Source organism: Cherax quadricarinatus, chromosome 57, assembly GCF_038502225.1.
Source record: "Cherax quadricarinatus isolate ZL_2023a chromosome 57, ASM3850222v1, whole genome shotgun sequence".
NCBI classification, from domain to species: Eukaryota; Metazoa; Arthropoda; class Malacostraca; order Decapoda; family Parastacidae; genus Cherax; species Cherax quadricarinatus.
Genome location: NC_091348.1, coordinates 15,701,264 through 15,718,732, shown reverse-complemented (window position 1 = coordinate 15,718,732; position 17,469 = coordinate 15,701,264). Strand labels below are relative to the sequence as shown.

The 17,469-nt window shown below is 43.3% G+C and overlaps 1 protein-coding gene across 1 annotated transcript in view; it reads right to left on the bottom strand.

Moving 5' to 3' along the window:
* LOC128693490 (follistatin-related protein 1) overlaps positions 1 to 15,121 on the bottom strand; it is a 68,218-nt gene extending 53,097 nt beyond the window's left edge. Inside the window, exons 1-2 of the mRNA XM_053783194.2 lie at positions 15,027 to 15,121; positions 2,095 to 2,139 (exon numbers count right to left, since the gene is read on the bottom strand). Of these exons, the coding sequence (XP_053639169.1) occupies positions 2,095 to 2,139 (45 nt within the window). The 5' untranslated portion in view covers positions 15,027 to 15,121. The remainder of the gene's footprint in view (positions 1 to 2,094; positions 2,140 to 15,026) is intronic.
* Positions 15,122 to 17,469: the final 2,348 nt, after the last annotated feature.

Sequence of the window (17,469 nt, the reverse complement as noted above, 5' to 3'; positions counted from 1 at the left end):
ATAAGGAATCGTTCAAGACACTGTACACCGTGTACGTCAGGCCCATACTTGAGAATGCAGCACCTGTTTGGAACCCGCACTTGATAAAGCACGTCAAGAAACTAGAGAAAGTGCAAAGGTTTGCAACAAGACTAGTCCCAGAGCTACGGGGATTGTCCTATGAAGAAAGGTTGAGGGAAATCGGCCTGACGACACTGGAGGACAGGAGGGTCAGGGGAGACATGATAACGGCATATAAAATACTGCACGGAATAGACAAGGTGGACAAAGACGGGATGTTCCAGAGAAGGGACACAGACACAAGAGGTCACAATTGGAAGTTGAAGACTCAGATGAATCAAAGGGATGTTAGGAAGTATTTCTTCAGTCATAGAGTAGTCAGGCCGTGGAATAGCCTAGAAAGTGACGTAGTGGAGGCGGGAACCATACATAGTTTTAAGGCGAGGTATGGTAAAGCTCATGGGACAGGGAGAGAGAGGACCTAGTAGCAATCAGCGAAGAGGCGGGGCCAGGAGCTATGAATCGACCCCTGCAACCACAAATAGGTGAGTACACAAACACAACACACACACACACACACACACACACACACACACACACACACACACACACACACACAAACACACAAACACACAAACACACACACACAAACACACACACACAAACACACACATACACACACAAACACACGCACACACACAAACACACACACACACACACACACACACACACACACACACACACACACACACACACACACACACAAACACACACACACACATACAAGCACGCATATACAACAGGCCTAGTGTCTAATCGACATGTGCCTAGGACAAAATGGTAACACACACACACACACACACACACACACACACACACACACACACACACACACATACAAACACACACATAAACACACACACACAAATACAAACACAAACACACACACAAACACACACACACACACACACACACACACACACACACACACACACACACATACAAACACACACATAAACACACACACACATATACACACACACACACACACACACACACACACACACACACACACAAACATACAAACATACATTTATCGTAGGCCGAAGGAAACTCGAACCTACGAATCTCTTGAAAAGAGACATGGTACTAGCAACTGCACAAGAACATTTCCCTGATCTCTCTCCTTCTGTTTCAGTTGGATACAGCAAGGAATCGATTCTCCTGTTTGGAGAGCCTGAAATCACTTCTTCGGTAGGGTGACAAGCAATGGGATCCTCTTGCCCCATTTCACTGCTGCAGAGCGGTTACTGAAATCACTAAGATTGACCAGTAAACTAACCATCTGGTTCCTGGATCAGTGGCATACTGGCAGGCACAAAGAAGTCGCTTCTAGATGATCTTGCTCAGGTAATAACTCGGGGACAGGCCATGGGGCTTATCCTTATTCCATCCAAATATGAAATCATCTCGGTCACTCAGCAAGTAGTCGATGCAGTGAGACTCATACTGCCAGGTGCATCAATTATTGCTGCAACTCTTGGAAATGCCACTGACGCAATTTTCGAGAATAAATTGGACGATTTGAGGAGCACGGAACAACGAATGGGGAATCTAGACACTCACGATGCCTTGTACCTTCTAACAAAGTGCTCGAGTCTGCCCAGGTTAACATATTTCCTAAGATGAGCACCATCATTCTACATGAATACGACAGTCTCCTGACGTAGTTGATATTCAAAAAAGTACTCAACCTTACTCTATATGAACAGTCAGACCAGGAGGTATTGGTGTTCGCAAGGCATCCCAGATTGCACTCATTTCTTTTCTGTCTTCATGTGTGGTATCCAGTGAGCTTGCAAAAGCTATTCTCTCTGAACATCTTAGGGACAATGTATTGGAGTTTGTGACGAAAAGCTCATTGATGGAGCCAGACTCTGGGATAATCTAACAGGCTCCACAACCAGATATTCAGCCCTACATCTTTATGATCAGTTAGAGAGGAGAGAGAGAGAAGAGAGAGAGAGAGAGAGAGAGAGAGAGAGAGAGAGAGAGAGAGAGAGAGAGAGAGAGAGAGAGCGTCAATTGTCTTACCGCTACCGCTGACGCAACTGCCACACACACAATGAGTAACCGCATCTGCAGGGAAGAGAAAGCTTGTTAATTTTTGTTCGTCTTGTGCATTTTATGGATATTCACAAAGATTCATTAGCAATGATTTAAATACATGCTTTGTTTGGAAACATGCAACTCTGAATCTTATGCAGAAAAAAAAGAATAATGGAAGAATAATTAATAATTTACTGGGTAATTTTTAGTGCTGAGTAGAGGAGGAAATGTTAAAACCTCTCAGGTCCAGATGTGAATTAATGAAAACAATAAACATGACCAAAACCAAAGAAATAAGTATGAATTCGATAAATTGGAAATCAGAGGAGAGGGTGAACAACCCGATCACATGAAGGGAAAGCCATTGGTAGAGACATTTCAAGGTGTTCCTAAACTCTGTCATTTCTCTGTACTTCTCTATTACTAAAGAGGAGTCTTCTCAGTATCTTTACAAAGACAGTGATGAATTAAGATCATTTCTTTTTGCAAGATGATTTAAGTTCAGGTTGTGTCATACACGCTCCAATCTCAAACTAATACTGGTAAATTTAAGAATTTGATTAGAGAATTAATATTACTAATAGAATTTTAGCACTGTTCAGGTTTCTGCTACGTATTGAATCTATACCATTTTATTGATTCAGTAAGTCATGAACACTGGTGAACCAGTGGAGTGATTAGTCACAGTAATTACTCGGCTCAACTATATTGTTTATAATTTTGTTACCGGTGGATTTAGAGTGATCTGATACTATTATCTCGAGCAACACCACAACATTCAAGTGCTGTGACATTGTTAGCTTTGCATGCCCTAACTCCCTTCCCGACGGACCACTGAGGGAACATTGTGTTGTATGAATCTCTTATTCTGTTCCCTTGGTGGTGTTGTAACCATCATCAAAGTGTTGCAATACCTTGACGATATCCTCATCACCCTACTGAGGTCCCCCCGCTCACGCTGACAAGTTTTAACATCTTGTACGAGCTCCCATCCTCCGTGATGGAATATGACAGGGAAACATACTTAACTTGTATTTCCACTGTGCTACCATAAAGAATAGGGAAGCAGCACACTGCTAATACATGTAATTTTGTTACACAAGAAAGATGCTTAGAAGACATCTAGATTTTAGATAGTGACATTTGCTGAGTAGGAAGAGCAGCAGCAGTAGTAGTAGTAGTATTTTTTTTATTAACACATCGGCCCTTTCCCACCAAGGTACGGTGGCCAGAAAAACTTTCACCATCATTCATTCCATCACTGTCTTGCCAGAGGTGCGCTTACACTACAGTCATAAAACTGCAACATTAACACTCCTTCAGAGTGAAGACACTGTACTTCCCATCTCCAGGACTTAAGTCCGGCCTGCCGGTTTCCCCGAATCCTTTCGTAAATATTACCTTGCTCACACTAAAACAGCACGTCAAGTCCTAAAAACCATTTGTCTCCCTTCGTTCCTAAAACTCTCACGCATGCTTGCTGGAAGTTCAACCCCTCGCACATAAAGCCTCCTTTACCCCCCTACCTCCAATCTTTCCTAGTCCGACCTCTACCCCGCCTTCCCTCCATTACTCTAGAAGTCATTCTATTTTGTCACATCCTCTCTACATGTCCGAACCACCTCAACCTCTCCTCAGCCCTCTGGATAATAGTTTCGGTAATCCTACACCTCCTCCTAATTTCCAAACTACGAATTCTTTGCATTATATTCACACCACACATTGCCCTCAGACACATCTCCACTGCCTCCAGCCTTCTCTTTGTTGCAACATTCACCACCCATGCTTCACACCCATATAAGAGCGTTGGTATAACTATTCTCTCATACATTCCCCTCTTGCTTCCATGGACAAAGTTCTTTGTCTCCACAGACTTCTCAGTGCACCACTCACATTTTTCCCCTCGTCAATTCTATGATTCACTTCATCTTTCATAGACCCATCTGTTGACATGTTAACTCCTAAATATCTGAATACGCTCACCTCCTCCATACTCACTCCCTCCAATCTGATATCCAAACTTTCGTTACCTAATTTTTTGGTTATCCTCATCACCTTACTCTTTCCTATATTCACTTTTTTCTTCTTTTACATACCCTACCAAACTCATCCGCCAACCTCTGCAACTTCTCTTCAGAATCTCCCAAAAGCAAAGTGTCATCAGCAAAGAGCAACTGTGACAACTCACACTCTATGTTAGATTCTTTATCTTATAACCCCACATCTCTTGCCAGCACCGGAGCATTCACTTCTCTTACAACCCCATCTATAAATATATTGAACAACCATGGTAACATCACACATCCTTGTCTAAGGCCTACTTTTACTGGGAAATAATCTCCCTCTCTCCTACATACTCTAACCTGAGCCTCACTATCCTCGTAAAAACTTTTCACTGCTTTCAATAACCTACCTCCTATTCCATACATTTGCAACATCTGCCATATTGCCCCCTATCCACCCTGTCATACGCCTTTTTCAAATCTATAAATGCCACAAAAACCTCTTTAAAACCCTTGTCTCAATACTGTTCACCTATATTATTATTATAATCAAAAAGAAGCGCTAAGTCACAAGGGCTATACAGCTGTTCACCTATATGTTTCACTGTAAACACTTGGTCTACACACCCCCTACCCTTCCTAAAGCCTCCTTGTTCATCTGCTGTCCTACTCTCCGTCTTATTTTTAATTCTTTCAATAATAACTCTACTATACACTTTACCAACAGACTTTGAGTATAGCTGGTAAAGTCTGTTGAGTAGTAGTAGTAATAATTATTATTTTAGTCGTAAAGTATTATATATTTGTCCGATTTGTAACAAGTAGGTTTCCCCAACCGACATAACCAAGTGTTGTTATAATTATAAGCGCTAAACCCATAAGGGTCATACAGAGTTGCACATAACCAAATATATAGTCCGATATATCCCTCCTCGCTGATGTTAAATTAACAGCAATAAACACTAGACTGGAAAAATGTTGCAACGACCAGGACCTGGAGCAACTGCAGGATTGGTCAAAGTGTTGCTGGACTCTGACAAAAGCAAATGCAAGATTATGAAAATTTAAGGAAGCATAGGACCGGAAGCTGAGTATAGACTCAGAGAGACAGAGCGTGCAAACTACAGTAAAGAAAGACCTTGGAATAAGCATAGTTCACAGCATATGACCAGAGGCGCACCTCAACCTAAAGACTTAATGGCGAATGTACGACCAGTGAATCCAAGATTTACTTTCAGGAATCTCAAATTTATGACACTATATACGACATGTCACGGAAAATGGGTGGGATTTGAACCCATAGCAAGCGAGTCCTGAAACCCGTCCTGTTTGAACATAAGAACGAAGGAACACTGCAGCAGGCCTACTGGCCCATGCGAGGCAGGTCCAAGTCTCCTACCGGCTTAAGCCAATGCACCCAACCTAGTCAGGTCAGGTCACATTGACTTAACGGAGGAACACTGCAACCGACCTGGTAGCACAAGCTAACAAGGTCCAACTCACATCCACCCACACCCACTCATGTATTTATCCAACCTATTTTTAAAGTTACACAACGTTCTGGCCTCTATAACTGTACTTGGGAGTTTGTTCCACTCATCCACAACTCTATTACCAAACCAATACTTTCCTATATCCTTCCTGAATCTGAATTTTTCCAACTTAAAACCATTGCTGCGAGTCCTGTCTAGGCTAGATATTTTCAGCACACTATTTACATCCCCTTTATTTATTCCTGTCTTCCATTTATACACCTCAATCATATCCCCCCTAATTCTACGTCTTTCTAGAGAGTGCAGATTCAGGGCCCTTAGTCTATCCTCATAGGGAAGGTTTCTGATACATGGGATCAACTTTGTCATCCTCCTTTGTACATTTTCCAGAGCATTTATATCCATTATGTAATACGGTGACCAAAACTGTGCAGCATAATCTAAATGAGGCCTAACCAAGGATGTATAGAGTTGAAGAACAACCTGAGGACTCCTATTATTTATGCTTCTTGATATGAGGCCAAGGATTCTATTAGCTTTATTGCGAACACTTATGCACTGTTGTCTTGGTTTCAGATTACTGCTAACCAGAACTCCTAAATCTTTTTCGCAATCCATAATATTAAGATCTACATTATTTAGTTTATATGTGGCATGGTTATTGTCCTGCCCAACATTTAGAACTTTGCATTTGTCTATGTTAAACTGCATCTGCCACCTCTCCGACCACTGCATCAGTCTACTCAAATCTTCCTGGAGTGCTCTAATGTCCTCGTCAGAATGAATTCGACGGCCTATTTTGGTGTCATCGGCAAACTTGCTGATGTCGCTCTTTAGGAGAGAAGAGTTGCTAGATAAGTACAGGTCTGCTATAGATTTCATTAAGTCTAAGGGAGGGGTCCCAATCATATGTAGCATATTGCCTAGAAGGGGAGTAGGAAATGAATGGTTGTCTAGGGCAATTGGTGTAAATTGCTGGCTAGACAGATACTACAAGGAACTTGCAATCCCATTCATTGACAACCGGAACAACTTTTATGGCAAACATGATATGTATGCAAGGGATGGGGTACATCTCTCTGGGGCTGGGGTGGTAGCACTTGCAAACTCAATTGAGAATGCCATTGGTGAAATGCCTATGATTTTAAACTGATAGAAGATGGAGGTATGGGTGTGTGTGGGAAACAAGCAGGTTGCAATACTAGGGTTGGAAACAGTAAATGTATAAAAGGCATTCAGCATGAAGTTATAAATAAAGGCAATAGATCAGGTCAGCAAACAAAGGGAGACAGCAGAGGGCAGCAAGGGACTAGCTCTCTTAAGGTTTACTATACTAATAGCAGGAGTGTAAGAAATAAGATAGATGAGCTAAGATTAATTGCAAGTGCAGGAAACATAGATATTATTGCTATAACAGAGACCTGGCTCAATCTGAAAGATAGAGAGAGGCCCTCTGAATGTCACATACAAGGCTATAAATTATTCCACACTGACAGGGTCAACAGGAAGGGTGGTGGAGTAGCGATGTATGTCAGAGACAATTTAAATTGTTGTGTTAGACAAGATATAAAATTAGAAACGTCGGCCACTGAATCTGTTTGGTTACAGCTTCTCGAGGGCCGAGAAAAAACTAATTTTGGGTGTGATTTACAGGTCCCCAATTCTTGACAGGGAGTGCAGTAAACTTCTATGGGACGAAATTCGTAAGGCATCTACATACGAAAATGTTGTGCTAATGGGAGATTTCAACTATAGACAGATTGAGTTTAGCAATTTGACAGGAAATTTAGAGTCAGGTGACTTTCTTGATACGATCCAGGATTGTTTTTTAAAACAGTTTGTGACAGAGCCAACTAGGGGAAATAACCTCCTTGACTTGGTTCTTGCCAGTAGGGAAACACTAATAATCTTGAGGTTAATGATGAGCTTGGGGAAAGTGATCACAAATCACTCAGTTTTAATATATCATGGAATTCCCCTAATAATGGCAATCAAGTCTCCGTCCCTGACTTTCGCTTGGCTAATTTCATAGGACTGAAAAATTACTTAGGTGGGCTGAACTGGAATGACCTGACTAAGGGTCAGGTAGGTGGTGATGGTTGCCGATATGACGCTTTCCAGGGCATAGTTCTAGCTGCTCAGTCAAATTATGTTCCAAATAGGGAAATCAGATCAAACAAAAATGATCCTAAATGGATGAACAATAGATTAAAATATCTGATTGGTCAAAAGAGAGGCATATATAGACAAATCAAAAGAGGAGATGGGCAATTAAGAAATCAATATATCAGTTAAAGAGAGAAATAAAAAAGGGAATTAGAAAAGCAAAAAGAGATTATGAGGTTAAAGTTCCAAGAGAATCGAAGACTAACCCAAAAGGATTCTTTCAGGTATACAGAAGCAAGATCAGGGACAAGATAGGCCCACTCAAAAGTTCCTCGGGTCAGCTCACTGACAGTGATAAGGAAATGTGTAGAATTTTTAACACATACTTCCTCTCAGTTTTTACACAGGAGGATACCAGCGATATTCCAGAAATGATAAATTATGTAGAACAGGACGATAATAAACTGTGCACGATTAGGGTCACAAGTGACATGGTCCTTAGGCAAATAGATAAATTAAAACCTAACAAATCCCCAGGCCCTGATGAACTGTATGCAAGGGTTCTAAAGGAATGTAAAGAGGAGCTTAGCAAACCTTTGGCCAATCTTTTCAACATATCACTACAAACTGGCATGGTGCCAGATAAGTGGAAAATAGCAAATGTGATACCTATTTTCAAAGCAGGTGACAGGTCCTTAGCTTCAAACTATAGACCAATAAGCCTAACCTCCATAGTGGGAAAATTTATGGAGTCAATAATTGCCGAGGCAGTTTGTAGCCACCTTGAAAAGCATAAATCTTTCAGATTGAGCCAGGTCTCTGTTATAGCAATAATATTATGTTTCCTGCACTTGCAATTAATCTTAGCTCATCTATCTTATTTCTTACACTCCTGCTATTAGTATAGTAAACCTTAAGGGAGCTAGTCCCTTGCTGCCCCCCTTTGTTTGCTGAACTGATCTATTGTTTTTATTTATAACTTCATGCTAAATGCCTTTTATACATTTACTGCTTCCAACCCTAGTGTTGCAACCTGCTTGTTTCCCACACACACCCATACCTCTATCTTCTATCAGTTTAAAATCATAGGCATTTCACCAATGGCCTTCTCAATTGAGTTTGCAAGTGGTACCACCCCAGCCCCAGACAGATGTACCCCATCCCTTGCATACATATTATGCGACATGTGAGACGCCCATCGTGGAGGACGCAGCACCATCATAAAACCAGCCCAAATCTAAGGAAAATTAGTTATGGGGAAAGGCTAAATGCACTACAAATTATGAGTAGAGTAGACATAAGGATGGACGAGATATTCAGAAGACTTGATAAGATAGAGAGAAACTTACAGAAGGAAAAATTGTACACGTAGACACAGTTGGAAGACACAAGGTTAAAGGAGTGAACATCTTTCATGGAATGTTTTAATTTTTAACCAGACTAAGAGACACAAAGCCTTAAAATTACATCAAACCTTGGTAAAATATAAGGTAATGTAATTCAAAACCACATATAACCTACACTAATATTTTTGTGACTAAATTCATGTCAGCACAAATAGCAGTTATTACGATTGTGACCAGATATATCAGTAGTTCATTGTTACTGTAACTTGTTTAATGATCAAAACTTTGGGGCCCAGTCTCTGGACTCATTATGTAATCTTTGACTACCGCCCATAAAATAGGTTTTGGTGCATGATGACTAACAGTAACTGGGCCCTGACCAAAGTGATAACACCGCTATTACTATTGTTTTAGGACTATACAAGCTGCATTCTCATATTCCTGTATTAGATTAATATAGCCTGCTGTGCAGGCGGACAGTCCCTCAAATAAAAGCACCCAGATGTACGTATTTTACTCAATAAATTGTCGGTATTATATAGCTTTGATTAAATTTTTCAAAGTTTCCTTGAAAAGTGTTCGTTAATGCGCGATGATTATCTGAATTTAATCTATCTACTTGTCTGACGACCATGTTGCTAGTTAGTGATTTTACAGTTTATCTTCTTCCCTCTCTGCATAATTATTGATTGCTGGGTATTTATTTGTACTTTCTTCAACAGATAGAAAATGTGTGTAAAAATAGTATATATTTCTGTCACTAGGCTGACCCGAGTTAAGGTTCATTGGGCCTATTTTTTTGTTTAATCTTATTCTTTTGGGTTAGTTTTTTTTACTGCTTCGCAACTTTGATTTCACAGTCTCATCTAGTGTTATGATAGTGGTGATGCTGGCAGAACTTGTTAATTAAAGATTGTGATGGTGGTGGCGGGAGTGATGATGGTGGTAGTGATGGTGGTAGTGGTGGTGGTGATGATGGTAGTGATGATGGTGGTGGTATTGATGATGGTTGTGATGGTGGTGGTGATGGTGGTGGTGATGGTGGTGGTGGTGGTGATGGTGGTGATGGTGGTGGCGATGGTGGCGATGGTGGTGGCGATGGTGGCGGTGGTGGTGGTGGTGGTGGTGGTGGTGGTGGTGGTGGTGATGGTGGTGGTGGTGGTGGTGATGGTGGTAGTGATGATGGTAGTTATGATGGTAGTGATGATGGTAGTGATGATGGTAGTGATGATGGTAGTGATGATGGTGATGATGGTAGTGATGATGGTGGTGATGATGGTAGTGATGATGGTGGTAGTGGTGGTAGTGATGGTGGTGGTGAAGGGTACGGATGTCGTTGGTATGGGTGCTGGTGGTGTGTTTGTGGTATGTGTACTGATAATCAGGTCCAGGTACCTGGAGGTTATTCCGGGGATCAACGCCCCCGCGGCCCGGTCCATGACCAGGCCTCCCGATGGATCAGGGCCTGATCAACTAGGCTGTTACTGCTGGCCGCACGCAGTCCGACGTACGAACCACAGCCCGGCTGATCCGGCACTGACTTTAGGTATCTGTCCAGCTCTCTCTTGAAGGCAGCCAGGGGTTTATTGGCAATTCCCCTAATGCTTGATGGGAGGCTGTTGAACAGTTTTGGGCCCCGGACACTTATGGTGTTTTCTCTTAGTGTACCAATGGCGCCCCTACTTTTTATTGGCGGCATTTTGCATCGCCTGCCCAGTCTTTTACTTTCGTAGGGAGTGATTTCTGTGTGCAGATTTGGGACCATTCCTTCCAAGATTTTCCAAGTGTAGATTATGATATATCTCTCCCTCCTGCGTTCCAACAAGTACAAGTCAAGTGCTTCCAAGCGTTCCCAGTAGTTAAGGTGCTTGACAGAACTTATACGTGCAGTAAAGGATCTCTGTACACTCTCTAGATCTGCGATTTCACCTGCTTTGTATGGAGATGTTAATGTACAGCAGTATTCCAGCCTAGAGAGAACAAGTGAATTGAAAAGGATCATCATGGGCTTGGCATCTCTCGTTTTGAAAGTTCTCATTATCCATCCTATCATTTTCTTTGCACGTGCGATCGTGGCACTGTTGTGATCCTTGAAAGTGAGATCCTCAGACATTACTACTCCCAGGTCCCTTACATTATTTTTCCGCTCTATTGTATGGCCGGAGTCAGTAGTATACTCTGTTCTAGTTATTATCTCCTCCAGTTTTCCATAACGGAGTAGTTGGAATTTGTCCTCATTGAACATCATATTGTTTACCGTTGCCCACTGGAAAACTTTGTTTATATCTTCTTGGAGGTTAACCGCGTCCTCAGCAGATGACAGCCTCATGCAGATCCTAGTATCATCCGCAAAGGATGATACGGTGCTGTGGTGTATATCTCTGTTTATGTCTGATATGAGGATAAGGAATAAGATGGGGGCGAGTACTGTGCCTTGTGGAACAGAGCTCTTCACTATGGCAGCCTCCGATTTAACTCTGTTGACCACTACTCTTTGTGTTCGATTTGTTAGGAAGTTGAAGATCCATCTCCCCACTTTCCCAGTTATTCCTTTAGCACGTATTTTATGGGCTATTACGCCATGATCGCATTTGTCAAATGCTTTTGCAAAGTCTGTGTATATTACATCTGCATTCTGATTTTCTTCCAGTGCATCCAAGGCCATGTCATAGTGATCCAGGTACACAAATACAGTTACATAAATTATCATACATAGCATCATATGTGTAGATTACCTAGAATAACCTCCAAAAAAGTCAAAAGTGACTTATTTCCATTGGGATCCTTGCCATGTGGTAGTGGTGATTGTGGTAGTGGTGACTGTGGTAGTAGTGATCGTGGTAATGGTGTTCGTGGTAGTGGTGATTGTGGTAGTAGTGATTGTAGTAATGGTGATTGTGGTAGTGGTGATCGTGTTAGTGATTGTGGTAGTGGTGATCGTGGCAGTGGTGATTGTGGTAGTGATCGTGGTAGTAGTGATTGTAGTAATGGTGATTGTGGTAGTGGTGATTGTGGTAGTGGTGATCGTGGTCGTGGTGATAGTGGTAGGGGTGGTGGTGGTAGAGATGATGGTGGTTGCAGGGGGCCTGGTTGGGGTGTGAGTGAGGTGGAAGCTAATAATTGGGGAAGCTGCCTTATAAGTGGAGAGGGCAAGGTTGGATGGAGGCTGGCGGGTGGTGTGACGGGCTGAAGCCTCCACCCAGGGTATAGGTGAAGCACTCAGGATAGGTAAAGTCCAGAGGATAGGTGAACTAGGCTAGGCCCAGAGAATAGGTGAAGAGAGCCGGGGAATATTTGAAGCCTTGGGGATAGGTGGGGAGGGCCAGTAGACAGTTAAAGAGAACAAATGGATAGGAAATCAAGATAGGATTTTTTTTTTTAGTTTAAAACCTGATCTCCGTATTATATATGAACAATTTAATCACTGCAATTATAATTACATTCAAAGAGGAAATGATAAATTTGAAAGGATGGGGGAGGGGGGCACAGCGACTGGGGAATGGGAGATCAAAAGCGCCTTATCTTTTACATATTAATGCACTTTTCAAATGATGTTATAAAAGTATTTAAAATGTTGCAATCTATAAAAAAAATGGGATAAAACGTGATTTTTTTCTCTCACAAGGTTTCGACTCACGAAATCGTAATGACACGATTGCAAACAAACCATACCACGGGCGGGGGTTGATCCCGACCGCGGGATCAAACCCCGCCCGTGGTATGGTTTGGAAGGTTTCGACGTTTGAAGGAAGTTTGAGTCACCTCCCCTAGCATCAAGGAGGTAGGTAGGAAGGAACTGCATTGCTCAGACATGTCCCACGGAATAAGATTCTTATGGCGAGTCAAACTTCTAAACAGAAGTTTTCCCGTATGTGGCCCTTGTGACTCTGTATATATCTGTCTTAAATGTTGAAAGTAGGAGTGTACTCACCTAGTTGAGGTTGCGGGGATCGAGTCCGAGCTCCTGTGTGTGTGTGTGTGTGTGTGTGTGTGTGTGTGTGTGTGTGTGTGTGTGTGTGTGTGTGTGTGTGTGTGTGTGTGTGTGTGTGTGTGTGTGTGTGCGCGTGTGCGCGCGCGCTCACCTAATTGTGGTTACAGTGGGTCGATTCATAGCTCCTGGCCCCGCCTCTTCACTAGTCGCTACTAGGTTCACTGTCTTCCTGCTCCGTGAGCTTTATCATACATCTTAAAGCTATGTATGGTACCTGCCGAGACTACCTCACTTTCTAGACTATTCCGCATCCTGACAACTCTATGCATGACGAAATACATCCCACCATTCCTGTGACTCATGCTGTGTTCCATCTCTGGAATATCCTGTCTGTCCACCTTATCGATTCCTCTCAGTACTTTATACGTCGTTATCATGTCCTTCCTGTCCTCCAGCGTCGTCAGGTCGAGTTCCCGTAACCTCTCCTCGTAGGACATGCACTTTCTCTAGTTTCCTTACGTGCTTGGCTAGGTGTGAGTTCCAAACTGGTGCTGCATACTCCAACATGGACCTAACGTACACAGTGTACAGGGTTCTGAACGATTCATTAAGATGTTGGAATGCTGTTCTTAGATTTGCTAGGCGCCCATATGCTGCAGCAGTTATTTGGTTGATGTGCGCCTCAGGCGATATGCCCGGTGTTATACTCACCCCAAGATCCTTTTCCTTGAGTGAGGTTTGTAGTCTCTGGCCCTCTATACTGTACTCCGTCTGCGGTCTTCTTTACCCTTCCCCAATCTTCATAACATTGCACTTGATGGGGTTGAACTCCAGGAGCCAGTTGCTGGACCAGGCCTGCAGCCTGTCCAGATCCCTTTGTAGTTCTGCCTGGTCCTCGTACAATTGAATTCTCATCAACTTTACATCATCTGCAAACAGGGACACTTCAGAGTCTATTCCTTCCGTCATGTTCACAAATACCAGAAACAGCACTGGTCCTAGGACTGACCCATGTGGGACCCCGCTGGTCACAGGTGCCCACTCTGACACCTCGCCACGTACCATGACTCGCTGTTGTCTTCCTGACAGGGATTCCCTGATCCATTGTAGTGCCTTCCCTGTTATCCTTGCTTGGTCCTCCAGCTTTTGCACTAATCTCGTGTGTGGCAGTGTGTCAAACGCCTAATTGTGGTTGCAGGGGTCGATTCACAGCTTCTGGCGTTGCCTCTTTACTGAGTGTGAATGTATGAGAGAGAGAGAGAGAGAGAGAGAGAGAGAGAGAGAGAGAGAGAGAGAGAGAGAGAGAGAGAGAGAGAGAGAGAGAGAGAGAGAGAGAGAGAGAGAGAGAGAGAGAGAGAGAGAGAAATAGAGAGAAATAGAGAGAAATAGAGAGAAATAGAGAGAAATAGAGAGAAATAGAGAGAAATAGAGAAATAGAGAGAAATAGAGAGAAATAGAGAGAAATAGAGAGAAATAGAGAGAGAGAGGGAGGGGGAGAGAGGGGGAGAAAGAAAAATAGAGAGAGAGAGAGAGAGAGAGAGAGAGAGGGAGGGGAGGCGAGTGGGTCACAGCAGGAAGCTCACCTCTCATAAGTAACCTCTCAAGGTGTAGGTAGTTCACGCTCAAGCGCCTCTCCCTCCCCCCACACACTCAACAAGTGTGCTACCAAACACTGCTTAATGATGTTCAAAGATTATGAATTACACGAGGGTCATTAAGACTGCACGTTACCTGTTTACAACTAATCAAGAATATTTTAATATCAGAATTAGCGAATAAAATCAACTCTCGACGTATATACATTGAGACATACACTTCTCAGTGTATATATATATATATACATCCTGTGACACAAAACAACACTTCCTATAAGGAACTAACGGCTAAGAGATATTTAATAAATCCTACTAATGTTACATTTATAGTTTCCCGTCTCTGGAATGGATTTTTTTCTTACTCAGTAAGCTGAAGTAGAATGCAAGTACAATGTTGAAAGTATACGAAGAGGTAAACAAGTTAACAAGGGAGGTTGATTTACCTTGTAGCACAAAGAACAAGCTCCTCACACCAGGGCCAGCGGCGACACACTGAGATACACAACACTGACCAAGGTACCGTCTTCATCCCTTCGCCTTCCCCCACCTCTCTCTCTTTCTCTCCTGTCCCACCTCTCTCTCCTGTCTCACCTCTCCTGTCCCACCTCTCTCCTGTCCCATCTCTCTCTCCTGTCCCACCTCTCTCTCCCTCCTGTCCCACCTCTCTCTCCTGTCCCACCTCTCTCCCTCCTGTCCCACCTCTCTCTCCCTCCTGTCCCACCTCTCTCTCTCTCCTGTCCCACCTCTCTCTCTCCTGTCCCACCTCTCCCTCCTGTCCCACATCTCTCACTCCCATCCCACCTCTCTCTCCTGTCCCACCTCTCTCTCCTGTCTCACATCTCTCTCCTGTCCCACATCTCTCTCTCCTGTCCCACCTCTCTCTCTCTCCTTTCCCACCTCTCTCTCCTGTCCCACCTCTCTCCTGTCCCATCTCTCTATCCTGTCCCACCTCTCTCTATCCTGTCCCACCTCTCTCTATCCTGTCCCACCTCTCTCTATCCTGTCCCACCTCTCTCTTTCCTGTCCCACCTCTCTCCTGTCCCACCTCTCTCCTGTCCCACCTCTCTCCTGTCCCACCTCTCTCCTGTCCCACCTCTCTCTCCTGTCCCACCTCTCTCTCCCTCCTGTCCCACCTCTCTCTCCTGTCCCACCTCTCTCTCCCTCCTGTCCCACCTCTCTCTCCCTCCTGTCCCACCTCTCTCCTGTCCCACCTCTCTCTCCCTCCTGTCCCACCTCTCTCTCCTGTCCCACCTCTCTCTCCCTCCTGTCCCACCTCTCTCTCCTGTCCCACCTCTCTTGTTCCACCTCTCTTTCTCCTGTGCCACCTCTCTCTCACTCTCCTATCCCACCTCTCTCTCTCTCTCTTGTCCCACCTCTCTCTCTTGTCCCACCTCTCTCTCTCTCCTCTCCCACCTCTCTCCCTCTCCTCTCCCACCTCTCTCCCAAGGGAGGTTCCTTGACACTGGTGAGGGGCTCTTGATCTAGGGAACTGGTTCTGTGCTCCGGTTCCCTGAACACCTTCCATGCACTGTATAATCCTACGGGTTTAGCGCTCCCCATGATTATAATCTCTCCTGAAGTATACTGCTGAATACATCAGCAGTATACTGTTACTTTATTCTACACGATAGCTACTTAGTGGAAACAAAGGCTGTTTCCCTGTTATATTCAGTTATGCAAGATGGGGTTCCTACAAAGTGTTGAAATATATCAGCCTGAGCTAAGGACATAGAAAATATCATCATCAGCTATGGCAGCTTCAGAAGTTTCGTTCCGGCAGAACTAGGGGATTACCATCTTTCAGAATAGCCTATCTCATGCACAGGAGAAATGGATTTTTTTTTATGAAGATTATCCCTCCTTACTCCCATACCTTCCTCCACTTTCCTCCCACACACTGGTTTTTTTTTTTTTTTTTTTTTTTTGCCTCCTACACCCTTCTCGCTCACTCTCTCTCCTTGCTCATCTTCCTCCTCCTTAACCCCCCACACCCTCCTTGCACAATTACTAGACTGAATAAATTATATTCATAATTGGGTCATACAGCACATGGGAAATGAGAGGTAATCAGGCTTGATTATAGAAAATGAAAGGAAGCTCCCATTTATTGGATAAAGAGCCCTTCACCAGCTTCAAGCCATCATCCCTTGAAGGTTGTGGTCATTTCTTCTTGATCCAGAAATGCAACATGCAGTGTTCTTAAAGAATGAAAATACATTTAAAATTTCTCAAAATTCATCCCCTTCAAGGCCTTCATAAGGGCTCCTGATCCAAGGAATTATATTTACTCTCTCATTTCTCTGATCAAACCTGCTTGCTTCCCATTCCCCAGGTGCTGCATGTTCCTTAAGAATTTAACATTTCCTCATGAATATGACAAAAGTAGCAGCATGTTTGTTTCATGATTAGTAAATAGAGGCTCAATATGCCATTACTCTATATTAATGATGACTAAAATGGGTTTAGCAAATCACAGGATTCATGAAATTTTTATAGTCATGGGGGAGAGAAGGCTAAACTTGTAAGGGTCATACTGTGACAGGAAATGGAAGCCATTCAGACTTGATTAAAGAATTGGAGCACAAATGTGAGGTTCATCTGGTTTAGTTAAGTCTATCTCTCTATTTCCAAACGGTTTCCTTGAGCCCAAAATTTTGGAGAGGGTTTGCCAGGTACTTTTCATGTCACCTTTCATTTCACTAAATCTGTTTTCATAATACATTTGCTTTGATTTACGTATTGGAACAAGATCCCCTGGCCAGTATTAAGCAACCTCCCATACTTGAAGGAATGTACCTGGAGGGTTTTCTGGGGGTCAGGGCCCCTGTGGCTGGGTCCATGTACAGGCTGCAGGGGACAGGCTTGGTGAAAAAAAACTCAATCACA